At 44.4% G+C, this 21,734-nt stretch overlaps 1 protein-coding gene across 1 annotated transcript in view; it reads right to left on the bottom strand.

The window, feature by feature from the left end:
• Positions 1–4,531: 4,531 nt before the first annotated feature.
• The window catches only part of ST6GALNAC1 (ST6 N-acetylgalactosaminide alpha-2,6-sialyltransferase 1), a gene marked incomplete at both ends in the record, with an annotated part of 243,784 nt that continues 226,581 nt past the window's right edge, over positions 4,532–21,734 (bottom strand). The window contains one exon of the mRNA XM_082272737.1: positions 4,532–4,702. Within this exon, the coding sequence (XP_082128863.1) occupies positions 4,532–4,702 (171 nt within the window). The remainder of the gene's footprint in view (positions 4,703–21,734) is intronic.

Below are 21,734 nucleotides of genomic sequence, written 5' to 3'. Positions count from 1 at the left end.
ATCTGGGCGGTGTGCCAAATGATTGTCACCAACTTCCAGCGGACCTATGTGCCAGAAAGGGATGTCAGTGTGGACGAAAGTCTGATGGCCTACAAGGGACGCCTGAGCTGGATGCAATTTATTGCATCCAAAAGATCGCGGTTTGGCATGAAATTTTATATGCTCTGCGAATCATCCACTGGATATATCTGGAATGCTATCATTTACACCGGGAAAGGTACCAAGTTCAATCCCAGGTACAGCAGCTATGGGATGGCCACATCCTCTGTCCTTTCACTGCTGGACCCACTGCTGAACCAGGAATATTGCGTGACAACGGACAATTTTTACACCCCTCCAAAACTTTATGAGGTTTTGCTCCTAAACAAAACTGATGGGTATGGTACTGTTAGGCCAAACCGGCGTGACATACCATCAATGTTTAGCAGGAAAAAGCTAAAAAAGGAGAGATGGTTGCCTTTCAAAAGTGTAAAATGATGGCAATGCAGTGGCGAGACAAAAAGGATGTGTGTCTCATGAGCACCGTGCACAGCACCTCCACTGCCATGGTCAGCACAAAACACGGAACAGATGTGATGAAGCCGCAAGTCGTGATCGACTATAATCACACAATGGGAGGTGTCGACCAAGCCGATCAGGCAATGACATTTTACCCGGCGATGCGGAAGCAACAGAAAAAGTATTACAAAAAAGATTTTCTGGCATCTCTTTGAACAATGCCTTTGGAATGCCTATATCCTTTATAAAGCAAACACTAACATACCTCTTGTTCATTCTGACTTTATCTGGAAGGTGGCTGAGCAGATTTTTGTCAACCACCAGTGGTGGCTGGTGCTCAAAATTTTTGGGGGGGCGCAAAAGAAAAATGTAATAGGTATTGCTTCACGCCAAAAAACGCAGTAAAAAAATTGCGTGACATTTAAGCTGTGCCCCCTTCAATGCAATGAACACTGTGCTGTGCCCCCTTCAATGCAATGAACACTGTGCTGTGCCCCCTTCAATGCAATAAACACTGTGCTGTGCCCCCTTCAATGCAATGAACACTGTGCTGTGCCCCCTTTAATGCAATGAACACTGTGCTGTGCCCCCTTCAATGCAATAAACACTGTGCTGTGCCCCCTTCAATGCAATAAACACTGTGCTGTGCCCCCTTCAATGCAATAAACACTGTGCCGAGTGCCCACAGCATTGTCCCCCCAATGATTGCAGAGTGCCACAGCATTGTACACCAATGATTGCAGAGTGACCACAGCATTGTACCCCAATGATTGCAGAGTGCCACAGAATTGTACCCCAATGATTGCAGAGTGCCCACAGCATTGTACCCCAATGATTGCAGAGTGCCACAGAATTGTACCCCAATGATTGCAGAGTGTCCACAGCATTGTACCCCAATGATTGCAGAGTGCCACAGAATTGTACCCCAATGATTGCAGAGTGCCACAGCATTGTACCCCAATGATTGCAGAGTGCCCACAGCATTGTACCCCAATGATTGCAGAGTGCCACAGAATTGTACCCCAATGATTGCAGAGTGACACAGCATTGTACCCCAATAAATGCAGAGTGCCCACAGCATTGTACCCCAATGATTGCAGAGTGCCACAGAATTGTACCCCAATGATTGCAGAGTGCCACAGAATTGTACCCCAATGATTGCAGAGTGCCCACAGCATTGTACCCCAATGATTGCAGAGTGCCACAGAATTGTACCCCAATGATTGCAGAGTGCCACAGAATTGTACCCCAATGATTGCAGAGTGCCACAGAATTGTACCCCAATGGTTGCAGAGTGCCACAGAATTGTACCCCAATGATTGCAGAGTGCCACAGCATTGTACCCCAATGCGGGTTCTTCCCTCCTCGATCCAGTCCGTCCTCTCTGCGGCGGCGGTGGCGGCGGCGGGAAGGTGAGCGGCTTCTCCCTCGTCCTCCGAGCGGCGGTGACGGTGAGTGACTGACTCACGCACCGGCACCGCCCCCATTGTGACGTCAGGGATCGGATGTCCTGGATGATGATTGGTCCAGGCTGGAGACTGGACCAATCACAGCCAGGATATCAGAAAGTGGGGGTGTCCAATTGCAAAGACTTGCACTCGGGTTACGCCCCCAGAAGGCTGCCGATCGGCGCCTCTTCTGGGACGTAACCGCACCCCCCCCTAGCCACCACTTCCATTACAGAGGCCGGCGAGCCCAATTTTTTTTTTTGTAAAACTTTATTTGTTCGCTTTGTCATTTTTTTTTTCTTTTTTTTTTCTTTTTTTTAGGGGTAGGGGGGCAGCGCCCTGGCGCCCCCTATGCACGGGCCGCCACTGTCAACCACCCGACGCCATCAGTATCTGCTAACAGTCCCGGACGACGCGCTGTTGACGTTGGCAATCCAGAACGTCTGACAGGCCGTCGTTTTGTAGACTTTGTACCGCCAACTGCAAGAAAGTTAGCGCCTACCAGGATGTGCGTCGTTTGCTGTTCCAAAAAAGATGGCAATGGAAAGAAAGTCCGAAAGGAAACAAGGTACTATTGTCCTGATTGCAACGTCAGACTTTGTCTAGTTCCATGCTTCAAACTGTTTCACACTCAGGATGTGTATTGAATTTCTTTGTTTGACAAATTTCATTATTTTTCATTGCATTATTGAATAAATTATATTATTGATTAGATTATAATTCATGTGTTTGTGTTTCAAATTTATCACATCTGGGATGTCTATTAGAGTCTTGTTTTGGTCAGGTTTAAGTATTTACTAAGAATTGTAGGTCTACAATACATAACGCCAAATTTCCATGCAAAAAATTGTACCGCTTTTGTTACATAATTCCTGACATAATCATACCGCCAGGTAGGTTAACAAACTTTAGCAAACTTTTTAGCAGATTACTACCTTTTGTTATTCTGAAGAAATCACTGTTTGTTCCTCTGTGCCCCTGTGTTGAGTGAGTCTAATGGGAGTGGATTTATACCAATCAGCTGCTGCAGCTGTAGAGCTTCAAATGAGGATATCTGCTGGGCCTGCATTCCTTTAGACGTGTTCCTATTGGGAGTATCTCACCAAAAATGACAGTTTTGCTGCAGGGGATGCCAAAAATCTGCCTTGTATCTTAGTTCAGACTTCTGGGGAAAATCAGTGAGCCAATTGCACAAGTAGAAAATGATGTTTCTTGGGGGTGTTCTGTTCACATTCTGTGTACAGAACACCTCCAAGTAGCCATTTTGCTTTGCAATATGACTTGTTTCACAATTGTATATGCTATATATATTTTTTTTTTTTTATTTGCTATTTTTTTTCCCATGAAAGTGGATTTACCCTTTAACTATTTTCAGTGAAGACCAGAAGTTCAGAAAAACAGCAACGAGAGAGCAGAAACCAGCAGCACTGAAAGATGTAAACTGTAAATGCTAGAGAAAGAATTTTAACAAAAAGTTTACTGGGGAATGTTTATTTTATTGTGATCAATGTGTTATACAAAAAAAAAAAAAAGTGAAAACTTACAATGTCACTAAACCCACATCATACTCAGTCACTATGAGATTCGTCTTCCGTATTCTGCAAAAAACCTGGTTGATCCTAATGTTCTCTGTCTCCATCTTCTGTTCATGTCCCTAGTTCATCTAATGATTTTGCTGATGTTTTGACAACTCTGCACAGTGAGTTTCTATGCTGTGCATTTCCTTCCTATCACATCTGAGCAGCCCATGTGTCACACATGTGGGCAAATACACAGTGCTATACACTCCCTCCCCCTCCTCTATGCCCACTTACCAGCTATGGCGGTGGGATATTACATATAGAATAATAGAGGCTTCACCTCCCTCTTATTCTAAGAGGGGCGTGGCACAGCCTGTGAATGGCAGAAATCTGCCCACACCATATTAATTCCATTTTTTTTAATATTGAACATGAGACCAGCAGCAGGGGACTAGAAACTCCTTCTGCTTATGTTTCACTACAGACAGGCTGGGAAAAGCTGATTCATGTGACAGCTGTATATTGATTAGGAAAAAAGTACTGAGATGTTTTCTTTTATTAAAATAATTACAGTGCCATCAAGCCACATACAGAAATAGAAGGGCCAATTTAAATTAAACAGATTGTGGTTAGTATCACTCCTTTAATTACTACATACCTACATTAATTTGTGTTGTTTTATATCTGCCTAGAGTTCAGCCTTATATTCCTTTAAAGGTGAGCTCTGCCTATTCTTGAAATGACTGGCAAGTCTCAAATACTGTCACCCACCTTGCTTCCAATTTGTGCAACAATTTTTTTATTCTGTTGCAAGCAAAACCACAATTTTTCTCATGGAAAACACAGAGAGAAATATTTAATCACAAAGAATGTTCATTTTCCTGAAAAATAAAATATCAGTCTTTGCTAAATGTGTCTTTTTAGGTTTTTTGTTGAAGAAATCAGTGCAGTCAAAGGACATCCAAAAAGTAATATGAACTTGAAGAACTGGTGTTGATCAAACCCTGGACCACAGGAGATCCATCCATTAAAGTTCTCGTACAAAAAAAAAAAACTAAAACTGGCCTATGTCCGTTGGTAGAGTTTGATGATATTTTCACTGTGCAACTGTGCCCACAAATCTTTCTCCAAAAGAAAATCATGATTTATATACAACGTTACTTCCGTTTTTTTCTTGTCGTAGTAATGATCAGAATAACTTTTAAAATCGTGAGTCATGAAGCCATAGGCACTGACCTGAAAAATAAGAATACACGTATTAAAGAATGTTATCTTGATGCAAAAGATACCTTAAAGGGGTTATTGAGCTTTACCTGACCTTTTTTTTTAAAATATCCTCAAGCATTATAGCATCTTTAGTACAATAAAATGCCATGCTCTATTTAGTAAAAAAATGCTTACTATTTCAGCTGCTCATTTCAGTGCTCTGTCCTGCGGATAGCAGGATGTGCCGAATGCTCCAGGAACTTCACAAAGATGCAGTTGTTTAGTTCCCTACCCATGCATGCGCAGTCAGGTGGCCAGACCAACGATGGTCCTGTTCATTATGTATGTCCCATGACAGGTGCACAGATGTTTATCAAAGCAATTTTTTTATAAGAAATAAACTAAAATCATCAGTGCACACTGGTACAATATAATTTCACAAAGTACTAAATATAAAAAATAAAACTTCACTGACTTAATAAATAACAGTTATGTATAAGTTTCAAACTTTCCACAAATCTATATAACTTTGCTTGCTCATTCAGGCTTTTTTCGATTGCAGTTTCCTGCTGCTAGTGTGTACCTGGGTCCATGTGAACTGTGAGTCTCTGCGCTATCACTGACCTAATGGCTGTACTTTGGCTTGCTTCTATAACTTGTAAGTTGTGTCTTGACACACGGTGCTGTGAGTGAGGTTAGATTCAGCAAAGACAAATTGCAATTATGTATTCGTTTTACAAAAACATATGTAGCACCCTCCTAGGTAGGTGCTAGAAGAGAGAATATCATTTTTGGATCTTTTCTGCTTACCAGAGAGATTGCCAGGTAAATCTATATTGTTCTCTGCCTACCAGAGAGCAGGATCTCTTAGGGAGGTCTGCTCATGGTGCTCAGGTGCAGCTCAGCTTGTCGTTTTTCACACTGGTCCTATAGGAGGCATATTGGACAGTGGAAGGAAACCTGACAAATGAGTACACAGGCAGTTAGTACAGCCCTGGTGATTGGCAGAGGAAAGTGCCTCAGTGCATGCTAGGATACTGTATAAATGCCAAAGGCACCTGTGCTTGGGGTCTTTCAGCTGGATGATGGGGTCCCTGAGGGAGGGGTGGCTGCCCCTCTTCTGTAGACGCTGCCATGTGGCCTCAGGTGATCGACTTGAGGGTCTGAGAGTCAAAGAGGAGCTGAACCCAGTTGTCCCACAGAACTTACTAGAAGAGAGACACTGGAGAGGATCTGATTCTGTCTACAGTGAGCACAGATCTGTGTCATGGGGCATGTCCTGAGAGGGCCATCCCTTCTGCTAGAAGAGTCAGTGGATGGGTGTCAGTCAAGGGGATGCTAGAGAGTGTCCTGAAGAAAAAGTGGCAGTATGGTTAAAGCAGTGTGTCTGCTTTCACAAATAACCTGGTGAGACCAAGTGAGAGTTGCCCTTATATACTGTGAATAGTTCAAGTTGGAGTATCCCACTATTCCCTTCTCCTATCCAAGTTCCACAATAAATATCAAAAACCAAAACCCCTGTTTATTGAGTAAGGAGCAACTGGGAGTAAGGATGGATGAGTGAACTGTCCCTAGTTGACTGTCTGCAGGTAATCAGAGGAGGCCCAAGAAGTCATCACACAGCAAGCCCTATGGGGACAGTGCTACACATAAAAGAAACTTGCAACATACATAAGGTCAATTTAAAAAAAAGGTACAAATCATCATGTAAAGCATATGCAATGCATACCTCCCAGCTTTTTGAGATGGGAACTATTGGCAAAAATTATGTAGGCACAGGTTACACCCCCTGCCAGGACCCCTTTATACAAAAAAAAAAGATTAAAACACCTTTTGAAAGATAAAAAGTGCATTTTATATACAACTATATTGATCAGACCAAACGCTATGGCAATTAATCTCTTATTAAATACTGTGATTTGATGACAGCATCGCAAATATCACTATCTTGGTTTTTATGACATATAAAGAAATGAAACAAATAAGCACTAGTGTTGAGCGAACACGGACTGTATTATTCGTGTTCGTACCGAATAATTGGATTTTTTGTACCCGAACACGGACACGGACACTTTACTGTATGTTCGGGTAAAAATCCGTGTTCGGTCGTTTTATTTCCGGGTTTTGCATGCTTTGGCGCTCTTTTCATGGCGGGCTTTCAACAGCCAATCAACAATCGTTTAACTGGTGTGCCTTAAGCCATCCCAGCCATGCCTGCAAATGTCTCAGTAGCTGTGATTGGCCGTCTGAAGCATGTGACCAAGTCTTTATAAGTTCGAGGCAGCCGCAGCGGCGTCATTATGCTGCTTAGATTCAGGGACAGAGCACACATCAACGTGCTGGCTGCTGATTAGGGAAAGATAGGCAGGAAAAAACCATTTGTGTCCGGATAGAATTGAGGGACAGGTCGGAGTGTTTAGGCAGGGCGAGTTGTAGGCATTTTAGGGATAGAGTCTGCTGAATTATAGGGTCAGTGTCTTCTACAAACTACAATCGATATTGCTGTGTGGGGGGTGGGGTGAATCTGCACTCAATCCTGATCTACGATCTCTTCTCAATCCTGTTAGGGACAGAGTCTGCTGAATTTTAGGGAAACTGTGTTCTACAAACTACAATCGATATTGCTGTGTGGTGTGGGATTGGAGATAGGCAGGTGTCAGTGATCCACATCCATTTTTCTGTGTGTGAGCTGCAGTGAACACAATCTTTTTGGGCTGCAGTGAACACAATCTTTTTGGGCTGCAGTGAACACAATCTTTTTGGGCTGCAGTGAACACAATCTTTTTGGGCTGCAGTGAACACAATCTTTTTGGGCTGCAGTGAACACAATCTTTTTGGGGTGCAGTGAACAAAATCTTTTTGGGGTGCAGTGAACACAATCCTTTTTGGTGTGCAGTGAACACAATCTTTGTGGGGTGCAGTGAACAAAATCCTTTGTGGGGTGCAGTGAACACAATCTTTTTGGGGTGCAGTGAACAAAATCCTTTTTGGGGTGCAGTGAACAACATCCTTTTTGGGGTGCAGTGAACACAATCTTTTTGGGGTGGAGTGAACAACATCCTTTTTGGGGTGCAGTGAACAAAATCCTTTTTGGGGTGCAGTGAACAAAATCATTTTTGGGGTGCAGTGAACACAATCTTTTTGGGGTGCAGTGAACACAATCTTTGTGGGGTGCAGTGAACACAATCTTTTTGGGGTGGAGTGAACAACATCCTTTTTGGGGTGCAGTGAACAACATCCTTTTTGGGGTGCAGTGAACACAATCTTTTTGGGGTGCAGTGAACACAATCTTTGTGGGGTACAGTGAACAGAATCTTTGTGGGGTGCAGTGAACACAATCTTTGGGGGGTACAGTGAACACAATCTTTGTGAGGTGCAGTGAACACAATCTTTGTGGGGTGCAGTGAACACAATCATTGTGGGGTGCAGTGAACTCAATCTTTGTGGGGTACAGTGAACACAATCTCATACTTCTGAAGGTTTGAGGGTGCTGCCTGTTCCATACTCCCCCTACTCCTCATCTAGCCTTTTAGGGGTACAAACAATAGTAATTGGGGCCTAGTGTGGTTGTGTACGTGTGATATACATACACTTTTTTGGGATCATATTTTCTATTCCGCTATTTAATCAAAAACCTTTGGGGATCAGTTAAATTGGGGGATAGTCTGTGTTGGTACGTGTGAGAGAGATCCACCTTTCCAAGTTGTTGGGGTTCATCTCATACTTCTGAAGGTTTGAGGGTGCTGCCTGTTCCATACTCCCCCTACTCCTAGCCTTTTAGGGGTACAAACAATAGTAATTGGGGCCTAGTGTGGTTGTGTACGTGTGATATACATACACTTTTTTGGGATCATATTTTCTATTCCGCTATTTAATCAAAAACCTTTGGGGATCAGTTAAATTGGGGGATAGTCTGTGTTGGTACGTGTGAGAGAGATCCACCTTTCCAAGTTGTTGGGGTTCATCTCATACTTCTGAAGGTTTGAGGGTGCTGCCTGTTCCATACTCCCCCTACTCCTAGCCTTTTAGGGGTACAAACAATAGTAATTGGGGCCTAGTGTGGTTGTGTACGTGTGATATACATACACTTTTTTGGGATCATATTTTCTATTCCGCTATTTAATCAAAAACCTTTGGGGATCAGTTAAATTGGGGGATAGTCTGTGTTGGTACGTGTGAGAGAGATCCACCTTTCCAAGTTGTTGGGGTTCATCTCATACTTCTGAAGGTTTGAGGGTGCTGCCTGTTCCATACTCCCCCTACTCCTAGCCTTTTAGGGGTACAAACAATAGTAATTGGGGCCTAGTGTGGTTGTGTACGTGTGATATACATACACTTTTTTGGGATCATATTTTCTATTCCGCTATTTAATCAAAAACCTTTGGGGATCAGTTAAATTGGGGGATAGTCTGTGTTGGTACGTGTGAGAGAGATCCACCTTTCCAAGTTGTTGGGGTTCATCTCATACTTCTGAAGGTTTGAGGGTGCTGCCTGTTCCATACTCCCCCTACTCCTAGCCTTTTAGGGGTACAAACAATAGTAATTGGGGCCTAGTGTGGTTGTGTACGTGTGATATACATACACTTTTTTGGGATCATATTTTCTATTCCGCTATTTAATCAAAAACCTTTGGGGATCAGTTAAATTGGGGGATAGTCTGTGTTGGTACGTGTGAGAGAGATCCACCTTTCCAAGTTGTTGGGGTTCATCTCATACTTCTGAAGGTTTGAGGGTGCTGCCTGTTCCATACTCCCCCTACTCCTAGCCTTTTAGGGGTACAAACAATAGTAATTGGGGCCTAGTGTGGTTGTGTACGTGTGATATACATACACTTTTTTGGGATCATATTTTCTATTCCGCTATTTAATCAAAAACCTTTGGGGATCAGTTAAATTGGGGAATAGTCTGTGTTGGTACGTGTGAGAGAGATCCACCTTTCCAAGTTGTTGGGGTTCATCTCATACTTCTGAAGGTTTGAGGGTGCTGCCTGTTCCATACTCCCCCTACTCCTAGCCTTTTAGGGGTACAAACAATAGTAATTGGGGCCTAGTGTGGTTGTGTACGTGTGATATACATACACTTTTTTTGGATCATATTTTCTATTCCGCTATTTAATCAAAAACCTTTGGGGATCAGTTAAATTGGGGGATAGTCTGTGTTGGTACGTGTGAGAGAGATCCACCTTTCCAAGTTGTTGGGGTTCATCTCATACTTCTGAAGGTTTGAGGGTGCTGCCTGTTCCATACTCCCCCTACTCCTCATCTAGCCTTTTAGGGGTACAAACAATAGTAATTGGGGCCCAGTGTGGTTGTGTACGTGTGATATACATACACTTTTTTGGGATCATATTTTCTATTCCGCTATTTAATCAAAAACCTTTGGGGATCAGTTAAATTGGGGGATAGTCTGTGTCGGTACGTGTGAGAGAGATCCACCTTTCCAAGTTGTTGGGGTTCATCTCATACTTCTGAAGGTTTGAGGGTGCTGCCTGTTCCATACCCCCCCTACTCCTCATCTAGCCTTTTAGGGGTACAAACAATAGTAATTGGGGCCTAGTGTGGTTGTGTACGTGCGAGATACATACACTTTTTTTGATCATATTTCCTATTCCGCTATTCAATAAAAACCTTTGAGGATCAATTGAATTGCGGGATAGTCTGTGTCGGTACGTGTGAGAGAGATCCACCTTTCCAAGTTGTTGGGGTTCATCTCATACTTCTGAAGGTTTGAGGGTGCTGCCTGTTCCATACTCCCCCTACTCCTCATCTAGCCTTTTAGGGGTACAAACAATAGTAATTGGGGCCCAGTGTGGTTGTGTACGTGTGATATACATACACTTTTTTTGGATCATATTTTCTATTCCGCTATTTAATCAAAAACCTTTGGGGATCAGTTAAATTGGGGGATAGTCTGTGTCGGTACGTGTGAGAGAGATCCACCTTTCCAAGTTGTTGGGGTTCATCTCATACTTCTGAAGGTTTGAGGGTGCTGCCTGTTCCATACCCCCCCTACTCCTCATCTAGCCTTTTAGGGGTACAAACAATAGTAATTGGGGCCTAGTGTGGTTGTGTACGTGCGAGATACATACACTTTTTTTGATCATATTTCCTATTCCGCTATTCAATAAAAACCTTTGAGGATCAATTGAATTGCGGGATAGTCTGTGTCGGTACGTGTGAGAGAGATCCACCTTTCCAAGTTGTTGGGGTTCATCTCATACTTCTGAAGGTTTGAGGGTGCTGCCTGTTCCATACTCCCCCTACTCCTCATCTAGCCTTTTAGGGGTACAAACAATAGTAATTGGGGCCTAGTGTGGTTGTGTACGTGTGATATACATACACTTTTTTTGGATCATATTTTCTATTCCGCTATTTAATCAAAAACCTTTGGGGATCAGTTAAATTGGGGGATAGTCTGTGTTGGTACGTGTGAGAGAGATCCACCTTTCCAAGTTGTTGGGGTTCATCTCATACTTCTGAAGGTTTGAGGGTGCTGCCTGTTCCATACTCCCCCTACTCCTCATCTAGCCTTTTAGGGGTACAAACAATAGTAATTGGGGCCCAGTGTGGTTGTGTACGTGTGATATACATACACTTTTTTGGGATCATATTTTCTATTCCGCTATTTAATCAAAAACCTTTGGGGATCAGTTAAATTGGGGGATAGTCTGTGTCGGTACGTGTGAGAGAGATCCACCTTTCCAAATTGTTGGGGTTCATCTCATACTTCTGAAGGTTTGAGGGTGCTGCCTGTTCCATACCCCCCCTACTCCTCATCTAGCCTTTTAGGGGTACAAACAATAGTAATTGGGGCCTAGTGTGGTTGTGTACGTGCGAGATACATACACTTTTTTTGATCATATTTCCTATTCCGCTATTCAATAAAAACCTTTGAGGATCAATTGAATTGCGGGATAGTCTGTGTCGGTATGTGTGAGAGAGATCCACCTTTCCAAGTTGTTGGGGTTCATCTCATACTTCTGAAGGTTTGAGGGTGCTGCCTGTTCCATACTCCCCCTACTCCTCATCTAGCCTTTTAGGGGTACAAACAATAGTAATTGGGGCCTAGTGTGGTTGTGTACGTGTGATATACATACACTTTTTTTGGATCATATTTTCTATTCCGCTATTTAATCAAAAACCTTTGGGGATCAGTTAAATTGGGGGATAGTCTGTGTTGGTACGTGTGAGAGAGATCCACCTTTCCAAGTTGTTGGGGTTCATCTCATACTTCTGAAGGTTTGAGGGTGCTGCCTGTTCCATACTCCCCCTACTCCTCATCTAGCCTTTTAGGGGTACAAACAATAGTAATTGGGGCCCAGTGTGGTTGTGTACGTGTGATATACATACACTTTTTTGGGATCATATTTTCTATTCCGCTATTTAATCAAAAACCTTTGGGGATCAGTTAAATTGGGGGATAGTCTGTGTCGGTACGTGTGAGAGAGATCCACCTTTCCAAGTTGTTGGGGTTCATCTCATACTTCTGAAGGTTTGAGGGTGCTGCCTGTTCCATACCCCCCTTACTCCTCATCTAGCCTTTTAGGGGTACAAACAATAGTAATTGGGGCCTAGTGTGGTTGTGTACGTGCGAGATACATACACTTTTTTTGATCATATTTCCTATTCCGCTATTCAATAAAAACCTTTGAGGATCAATTGAATTGCGGGATAGTCTGTGTCGGTACGTGTGAGAGAGATCCACCTTTCCAAGTTGTTGGGGTTCATCTCATACTTCTGAAGGTTTGAGGGTGCTGCCTGTTCCATACTCCCCCTACTCCTCATCTAGCCTTTTAGGGGTACAAACAATAGTAATTGGGGCCCAGTGTGGTTGTGTACGTGTGATATACATACACTTTTTTTGGATCATATTTTCTATTCCGCTATTTAATTTAACTGGGCCTCCATGCGAGACCTGTGTGCCTTGTTGCGCTGTTTTGAGTACTCCACCAACATGGCCAGTGGCAATGACGCCGTTCTCAGCTTAACTATCCCACTTCTATGCCTCCTTGAAAAAACAATTCGGGCGATGATGGAAGAGGATGTGGCACAGGATGAGGAGGAGGAGGAGGATGAAGAGGTAACATTTCCAAGGCTTTCAGGGCAGTCATTCGCAAGGGGCTCCGAGGGTGGGTTCCTGCACACGCAAACGCCAGGGACGCAATTGTCCAGCAGGGGCACAGTTCTGGAGGATGAGGAGGATGAGGAGGAGGAGGAGCTGGAGGAGGAGATGGAACCATGTTCACAGCAGGGTGGCACCCAGGCCAGCTCATGGCCATCACTGGTGCGTGGCTGGGGGGATACAGAGGACACGGACGATACACCTCCCACAGAGGACAGCCTTTCGTCGCCTCTGGGCAGCCTGGCACACATGAGCGATTACATGCTGCAGTGTCTCCACAACGACCGCCGAGTTGCCCACATTCTAACTTGTGCTGATTACTGGGTGGCCACGCTGCTGGATCCCCGTTACAAGGACAACGTACCGTCCTTAATTCACTCACTGGAGCGCGATCGCAAGATGCGCGAGTACAAGCGCACGCTGGTAGACGCCATGCTGCTGGCATTCCCATCTGACAGCGGGGCCACAGTGGAAGCACAAGGCAGAGGAGGAGGAGGAGGAGGTCGCCAACGCAACCAGGGCACCGCCAGCACCTCAGAAGGCAGGGTTAGCATGGCCGAAATGTGGAAAAGCTTTGTCAGCACGCCACAACAAACAGCAGCACCAGCAGCTCAGATGGAACGTCTTAGCAGGAGGCAGCATTTTACCAACATGGTGGAGCAGTATGTGTGCACACGCCTACATGTAGTGAATGACGGGTCTGCCCCCTTCAACTTCTGGGTCTCCAAATTGGGCACATGGCTTGAGCTTGCCCTTTACGCCTTGGAGGTGCTGGCGTGCCCTGCAGCCAGTGTATTATCTGAACGGGTATTTAGCACGGCTGGGGGCGTTATAACAGACAAGCGCAGCCGCCTGTCCAGAGACAATGTGGACAAGCTCACGTTCATTAAAATGAACCAGGCATGGATCCCACGGGACTTTTCCGTACCTTATGCAGAATAGCAATGGATACCGACCTTACCCACCCATTGTTCCATTTTTGCTCTTTCTCACTCTTTTGGGGTGTACCCTCATTTAAATTTTTTGAAAAGAAGCAGTGTTGGCTACCTCGTCCTCCTCCTCAGGGCCAGATTAATGTAGGGGCTATTGGAGCTGCAGCTCCAGGCCCCTACCTTTTATATAGGCCCCGGGTTGGCCATATTCACTGTTACCGCTCTTCTGTCACTTGTAAACACAGAAGTCTGGCTTCTATGCTCGCTTCTCCAGGCAGCACCCTCAGAACCTCCCCACACAGCGTGAAGGCCGGACAAGGAGGGACAGTTGGCGATGCATGGATGTGTTTATGGGCTTCAGAGACAGCATCCCATGTTGAATTAGGCATGCATGGCTGCACCCTTCCTCCTCTGGGTGCATGGCAAGGCACGGCCCTTAAGGCCCTTCAAAATCCTCAGCACCAAGCCCATGATGCTGTTAATCCGGCCCTGGTCCTCCTCCACCGCCGCTTCCACCTACACCGCCCATAGGTGTGCGCAGCCTATTGCATTAAGGTGTGCACCCCAAAGTTGAAATACACATGCATGTGTTTGCCAGCAGGGAGAGTAATGTATCGGGGCCATGTACCTGTAGGCAAGGAGAAATAGAGCAGAGCAGGTCCCAGGGAGATCTTTCCCATCTCCTCACTGGCAATGCTATGTGCCCTAGGTGATTAGGGTGTGCCCAGGCACACCCAGCACACCCTGTGCGCACGCCTATGTCACCGCCACATCCACCACCACCTCAACCTCCCTCCTACTCCATATGGGCCTCGTCCTTCAGAGATGAAGAAGAACATTGTTTTATTTTTCTGTTTTTTTTTTGTTGTTTTAAGTTATTTCCCTATCCACATTTGTTTGCAGAGCACTTGCCATGCTCTTAATTACGTTTTGCTGCCATTTGCAGCACTCTAGCCCTTTCCTTTGGTGTTTTAGAGCCATTTTAGTGCCTTAAAGGTCGGGTCCCCATTGACTTCAATGGGGTTCGGTGTCCGGGAAAAGTTCGGTAAAAGTCCGGGACACGGACCCGGACTTTTTTTTAAAGTTCGGCCGAACCCGTCGAACACGGACATCTAGGTGTTCGCTCAACCCTAATAAGCACATATCAGGGTCCCAACAGAAGATGACAGTTAGATGCTCAATTTTCAGTGAAGATAAAATTAAGGTTTTCATGCTGTACATTCAGGGTATGTAAGCCAGTTTTCCAATGTTTTGCTACTGCTTTCCATGTTCCATTTTTCATGGCGATTGTGAGTTCAGATTGGGTTTGTCCATTGAGGATATGTATAAAGTATATCTTGTCTGGGGCATTCTTTTGTTTCCAGGACTACTTTACTGGCAATTAGGGATGGGCCGAACACCCCCCTGTTCGGTTTGCACTAAAACACAGCGAACGGGGGCAAAGTTTGTTCGAACATTCAAACTCCATTAAAGTCTATAGGACTCGAACCTGAAAAATCAAAAGTCCTAATTTTAAAGGCTTGAATGCAAGTTATTGCCCCAAAAAAGTGTATGGGGGGGGGGTCTGGGTACTGACCTGGGGGACATGTACTAGTGCAAAAAAAATTTTTTTAAAACGTTTTTAAAGAAGCAGTGATTTTAATGATGTTTAAAGTGTAACAATAAAAATGAAAAATTGCTTTAAATATTGTGCCTGGGGGGTCCCCTTAATGTGCCTGCAAAGTGGCGCATTTGTACTATGTGTAGATCTTGCTACAGCAATACTGACATTTCTAAAGGAAAAAATGTAATTTAAACTTGCTCGTGGCTGTAATGTATTGTTGGCTCCCCGCAATACATTTAAAAAAATTAAAAAAATGGCGTAATGTCCCCCCCAGTTGCTTCGGGTCTAGTATGGATTTTAATCTGGTACGCCAAAATTATAAAAAAAACGAGGCCCTGCTGTTAAAAATGTTAAACAAATTTGAAATCCCATGTGCTTGTCATGCTTGTCAAACCGCATGTGCTCGCAGTTACACTTTCTGGGCACAGGAACAGATCCTGCTGCTAAAAATTAGATTTGAAATTGCATATACTTGTCATACAGGTGCAGAAAAATTGGGCCTTGGGTGTTGGCGGTGCCTGAACACCGCAACTCCTCGCAGTTACCCTTGCTGGGCACAGGAACGGGCCCTGCTGTTAAAAATTCCATACAAATTTGAAAATCGCATTTACTTATCATACAGGTGCAGAAAAGTTGGGCCTTGGTTGTGGGTGGTGCCTGAACCCCACAGCTCCTTGCAGCTACTCTTGCTGGGCACAGGAACGGGCTCTGCTGCTAAAAATTCCATACAAATTTGAAATCGCATGTACTTCTCATACGGGTGCACAAAAATTGGGCCTTGGGTGTTGGTGGTGCCTGAACATCGCAACCCCTCGCAGTTACTCTTGCTGGGCACAGGAACGGGCCCTGCTGTTAAAAATTAGATCTGAAATTGCATATACTTGTCATACAGGTGCAGAAAAATTGGGCCTTGGGTGTTGGTGGAGGCCCAAACCAAAAACATTGTTGGAAGCTAGCATTATGAAGATTGAAGAATAGGATAGGCAGCATATGCAGTCTTTAAGGGATGGCAGACTACTAGCAAATTCAATCAGTTATATCAGCATCAGGGGCTTGATAGCTGTTGTTGATCCAGGACTGATTAATTAAAAAAAAAGTCAGCTGGTCAACAGAGTCTGTGGACAGACGCACTCTTTGTCCATCACAAAACCTCCAGCAGCACTGAATGTCCATTTGGAAAGCATGTTGGAAGCATGACAGGCCAGTAGGTCCATTGCATATTGAGCAAGTTCTGGCCAGTGGTCCATCCTCAAGCCTCAGTAACCCAGTGGATGCTCAGTTGGAAAGGTCTCCAAGTCTGCTCTTGCCCCTAGATAATCCTGCACCATATGATGGAGACGCTGCCGGTGGTTGCTTAAACCTAACAGCTCTGGGTGCTGAGAACTAAAGAATTGGTTAAAGGCATTGGTCAGCCGGCCGCCTTCTCCACCTCTCCTCCTTTGGCTGAACGATGCCTCAGAAACATGTCCAGAGAATGTTAACCTCCCAGTGTCTGGAAAGGTGTTACACAAATTTTTCTTCAATGCATCCCCAAGATGTTTCCTCCTCTGCTCCCTCTGTGAAGGCGGGATGAGCTCTGCAACTTTACCCTTTTAACGTGGATCAAGAAGGGTTGCCAACCAGTAATTATCCCTTTCCTTGATACCACAAATCCTCTGGTCCTTTCGCAGGCTTTTCAGAATCAGGGATCCCATGTAGCATAATTTTGAGGAGGCAAGAGATTCTGAGTTCTCTGGGTCACTAAGGATGACATTTTCAGGAGCAACCTCTCCCCAGCCACGTACAACTCCTGGGGTTTCTGGGGAATGACAATCATCCCTTGAAGACTGCTGTATTTTCTCCTCTTCCTCCTCTTGCTCCTATGTGTTTTTTGGCCCCGCAGGAATAATATCTGCATATACATGCCTTGTGAGGAAAGGAAGTCCTCCTCTTCCTGTCGCTGTTCTGCCTCAAGTGCCCTGTCCATGATTTCCCAAAGCGTGTGCTCCAGCAGGAAGACTAGAGGGATAGTGTCACTGATGCATGCATTGTCACGGCTCACCATCCTTGTGGCCTCCTCAAATGGTGACAGAACAGTGCATGCATCCTTTATCAGCAGCCACTGGCATGGCGAAAAGAAACCAAGCTCCCCTGAGCCTCTCCTTGTGCCATACTCACACAGGTACTCATTGATGGCCCTCTGCTGTGTGTGCAGCATTGCCAATGATGCGTTCCACCTGGTGGGCATGTCACAAATGAGGCGGTTGGTGGGAAAATTCCCGTTGAATGTCAGATAGCCGAGCACTGGCATTGTACGACTGCTGAAAATGGCCACAGACTTTTCTGGCCTGCCTCAGAAGATCTTGTAAGCCCGGGTACCTGTTCAAGAAAAGTTGCACCACCAGATTCAGGACATGTGCCAAGCATGGAACATGTGTCAAGTGTCCCTGTTGGAGGGCGGAGAGAAGGTTGGTGTCATTGTCGCATACAACCATTCCTGGCTGCCATGGCATTAACCACCTCTCAGCCTGCCCCTGCAGAGCTGACAGAATCTCTGGCCCCGTGTGGCTCCTGTCCCCTAGACAGACCAACTGAAGCACTGCATGGCATCTTTTAGCCTGACTGCTTGCGTAGCCCCTTGAACGCTTAGGGAGCATTGCTGGTTCAGAGGAGAATTCAGCAGAAGAGGACATAGAGGAAGAAGAGGAGGACGGGGTGGAGTAGACAGATGTGGCAGAATCGGCACCGGCTTTTTGGGGGCGTGGTGGCAGAACAAGCTCCAGCACTGAACCCTGTCCTGTATCCTTCCCAGCTGCCAGCAGAGTTACCCAGTGCGCCGTGAAAGAAATATAACGTCCCTGCCCATGCCTGCTGGACCAAGAGTCAGCAGTAATGTGAACCTTCCTGCTGACTTCTCTGTCCAAGGAGGCCAATACACTACCTTTCACATGATGGAAAAGAGATGGGAAAATAAATGTCTTTTTGGAACCTGCCACTGTGGTGCAGCACATTCTGCAAATTCAGGAAAGGGGTCAGATTCTACCAGATGAAAAATCAGCAGTTGTAGTGCTAGCAATTTGGCCAAGCCAGCATTTAGAGGCTGAACATGTGGATGGCTGGGACAATATTTATTTTTACGGTTCAGCAACTAGGGTAGCCAAATTTGCCTGCTGATCAAATCAACAGGTGGTGTACTGCTAGCAGATTGGTTGCAAGTATCTGTGGCACTCATTGCAATACTATCATCCCTCTCAGTGCAGGTTTTTGAGAAGACACGAGGTATAGTAGGGGTAGAGATCTCAGATGAGGAGCAAGGTGAAGTATGCTTTTTTATAATGATGGTCTTTCAGGTGCTGTTGCCTACTGACTTCATGGCAGATCATTATGTCTTGTCAAGCATGTGGCACCCTGTGGACCTACGTGGTGTGATGCAATAGGATGGCTTCCCTTAAGGCGGCCCCTGGAGCACATCCTGCCTTGTTGGAGTTGTGCTACCTCCTCCTCCTTCTCACTTTCCTCCTCTATTCTCTCAGGCACCCAAGTACAGTCAGTGACCTCATCATCCCCTCCCTCCTCGTCACTAGAGCAAACTTGGCAGTATGCTGCAGCTGTGGGAACATGACTGCCAGTTTCTTGTCCATTATTGTCACCCCCTCTCTCTAGGCTCACGTTATTCCCTTTCTCAATCTGGGAACCAACATCGGAGCATTCGAATTGCTGCATATCCTCCAACATCATGCAACTGACACTATGATCAAATAATTCAGGTGACTCCTCCATGCATGATGGTGAGGCTACAGAAGGGGTAGCTGTAGACAAGGAGCCTGTGGAACGGGCTACTTTGACAGCTGTGGTGGAAGGCAAACTAGTATGAGCCTGTGTGACAGAGGGCGAGGAGGATGAGGACGTCTTAGTTATCCACTCCACCAACTCTTCTGCATGTTGTGGCTCAATAACATGGCCAGCACCGTAAAAAAAGCATGCCCCCGCCTGTAGAGGATGCACCATGTCCATGGCCACCACTTTTCACTGTTTACACAGAGGCTGTTTGCCCTCTTTTGGTGGCCTGTGAGCGTCTGCCTCTCCTTGTTGGCCTTTCGGACATGATGGAGAATTGGGGGGGGGGGGGTTATAATTGATTAGTATAGAATGTGTGAAGGAAATATGATGCTTGGGTGCAATAATATTGTGCTTGGTGCACTATAAACTGTTTTATTATTGTGGTTTTTTTTTGGGGGCGGGGGGTTTAACTTTTTAGTATAGAGTGTGGAAAAGGAATATGGTGCTTGGGTGCAATATGTTTGTGCTTGGTGCACTATAAACTGTTTTATTATATTTTTTTTATTAATAAAGCCAAAAAAAAAAAGAAAACTCCGCTAAGGCAGAAGGAGGAGCGCCTGAGATGCCCAAGGGGGTACAGCAATTATGCCCCCAATATTGTTGGTGCTGGTTTACCACCAACCAAATAATACCCAGGTCTGGAGCAGAAGTAGGAGCGCCTAAGATGCACAAAGGGGTACAGCAATTATGCCCTTAATATTATTAGTGCTAGTGCACCAACAACAAAAACACCCATGTCTGGAGCAGAAGGAAGAGCGCCTGAGATGCACAAGGGGGTACAGCAATTATGCCCTTAATATTATTTGTGCTGGTGCACAAACAACAAAAACACCCATGTCTGGAGCAGAAGGAAGAGCGCCTGAGATGCACAAAGGGGTACAACAATTATGCCCCTAATATTATTAGTGCTAGTGCACCAACAACAAAAACACCCATGTCTGGAGCAGAAGGAAGAGCGCCTGAGATGCACAAGGGGGTACAGCAATTATGCCCTTAATATTATTTGTGCTGGTGCACAAACAACAAAAACACCCACTTCTGGAGCTGAAGGAATAGTGCCTGAGGAGCAGCAGTTATGCCCTTTATATTATTAGTGCTGCTGCACAAAAAAAAAAAAAATCGCTGCTGATGCAGAAGGACACACTAGCGACAAAGGAGGGGTGGGGTACTAATATTGCAGCAACAGAACCTGATGCTGCTAAAAAATAAATTGAAAAAAAAAAAAATATGTATATCAATGAAATAAAAAATGGTATCAGTGGGGTGACACAGACATGTTGTATACAATACACTTCAGTGGCCCCACTACAATCACAGCACAGCACAGCACTAAACTGACTGCAGTACACTGTTAAAAGCAATCACAATGTTTAAAAAAACAAAAATCCTGATCACTTCCCTAGAGTAGTAAAGTGTTACTATGGTAACACTGTATTGTTCTGGTCACAGTGTGTTAAAAATAAAGTATGAAAAAAATGTAATACAAAAGACAAAAAATTGAAAATAATTTATTAAATGTTTGTTTTTGTTACATACTGTAACCAGTCAGTGTCCCTGATCATCGCCATGCCAGTTATATGATGATGCTGTACTGCACTGGTGACAGTATGTAAAAAAGAATTATGCAAAAACTCACATTTTTTAAAATTTCCTTATTTTCCAAAAAATTGTGACAAAAAATTACAACTTAAAAAAAAAAAATGCCATGCCTCTTACTGTCCTGGCAATATCGAGTCTCAAGAAATGTGATGTCAGTACATCAGGACTGATCAATTTTCAGAAATATATACCATAGTTTATGAACTCTTTAGCTTTCCTACAGATTACGTTTTTTTCAAAATTCTTGGTTTTCATTTATTTAGCAAAAAAACTAAAACAAAAAAATAGCGCTGATTAAACACCACCAAAAGAAAGCTCTGTTTATGTGAAAAAAAAATGATAAAAATGTCATATGGGTACAGTGTTGCTCGAGCGCGCAATCGTCATTCCAAGTGCAACAGCGCTGAAAATTGGCCTGGGTAGGAAGGGGGTAAAAGTATTGAAGTGGTTAAAGTATATTTATGGGCAAAATAACAAACAACTTCTACAATGCAGTTTGTTACTATAATTAAAAAAGAAGTCTGTTTTTTTGAGTCCTCTAGAATTTTTAAGAAGTTATTTACATGACGACACTTTTAACCTGTGATATATGTCCTGCTTGGCTCTGGAGAAATGGAAATGATTACCTAGCTCCATCACTTGGAAATTCCCAAGGTCTTTTTTTTTTTTTTTACCTACAAAAACAGTACACGGTAGACGGAAAGGAGGTATGTCCTGGAAACAGGTATTGTATTGAAACTGATCTCCAGCTTAACAAACAAGCTCCGATAATCCTGTATGGTAGCTAAATTGTTTTGTCTGTGGATGTTTTCTTTTAAAATGGTCATAATTTGTATAATAAACCTTAAAAAACATAATGCAGCATTGAATGTTTCAGGTTGGGTTAACATATTTGCGGTGCAGTTTGCAGTCCTGTGCGTTTCTGTTCACCGATTCAGGTGAGATTCAGGTGCAAATTTTTTCCTGAATTCACACCTGATCCAGACCC

This window comes from Pelophylax lessonae (assembly GCF_965119305.1).
Source record: "Pelophylax lessonae genome assembly, chromosome: 11".
NCBI classification, from domain to species: Eukaryota; Metazoa; Chordata; class Amphibia; order Anura; family Ranidae; genus Pelophylax; species Pelophylax lessonae.
This window is presented reverse-complemented; position numbering and strand designations above follow the sequence as displayed.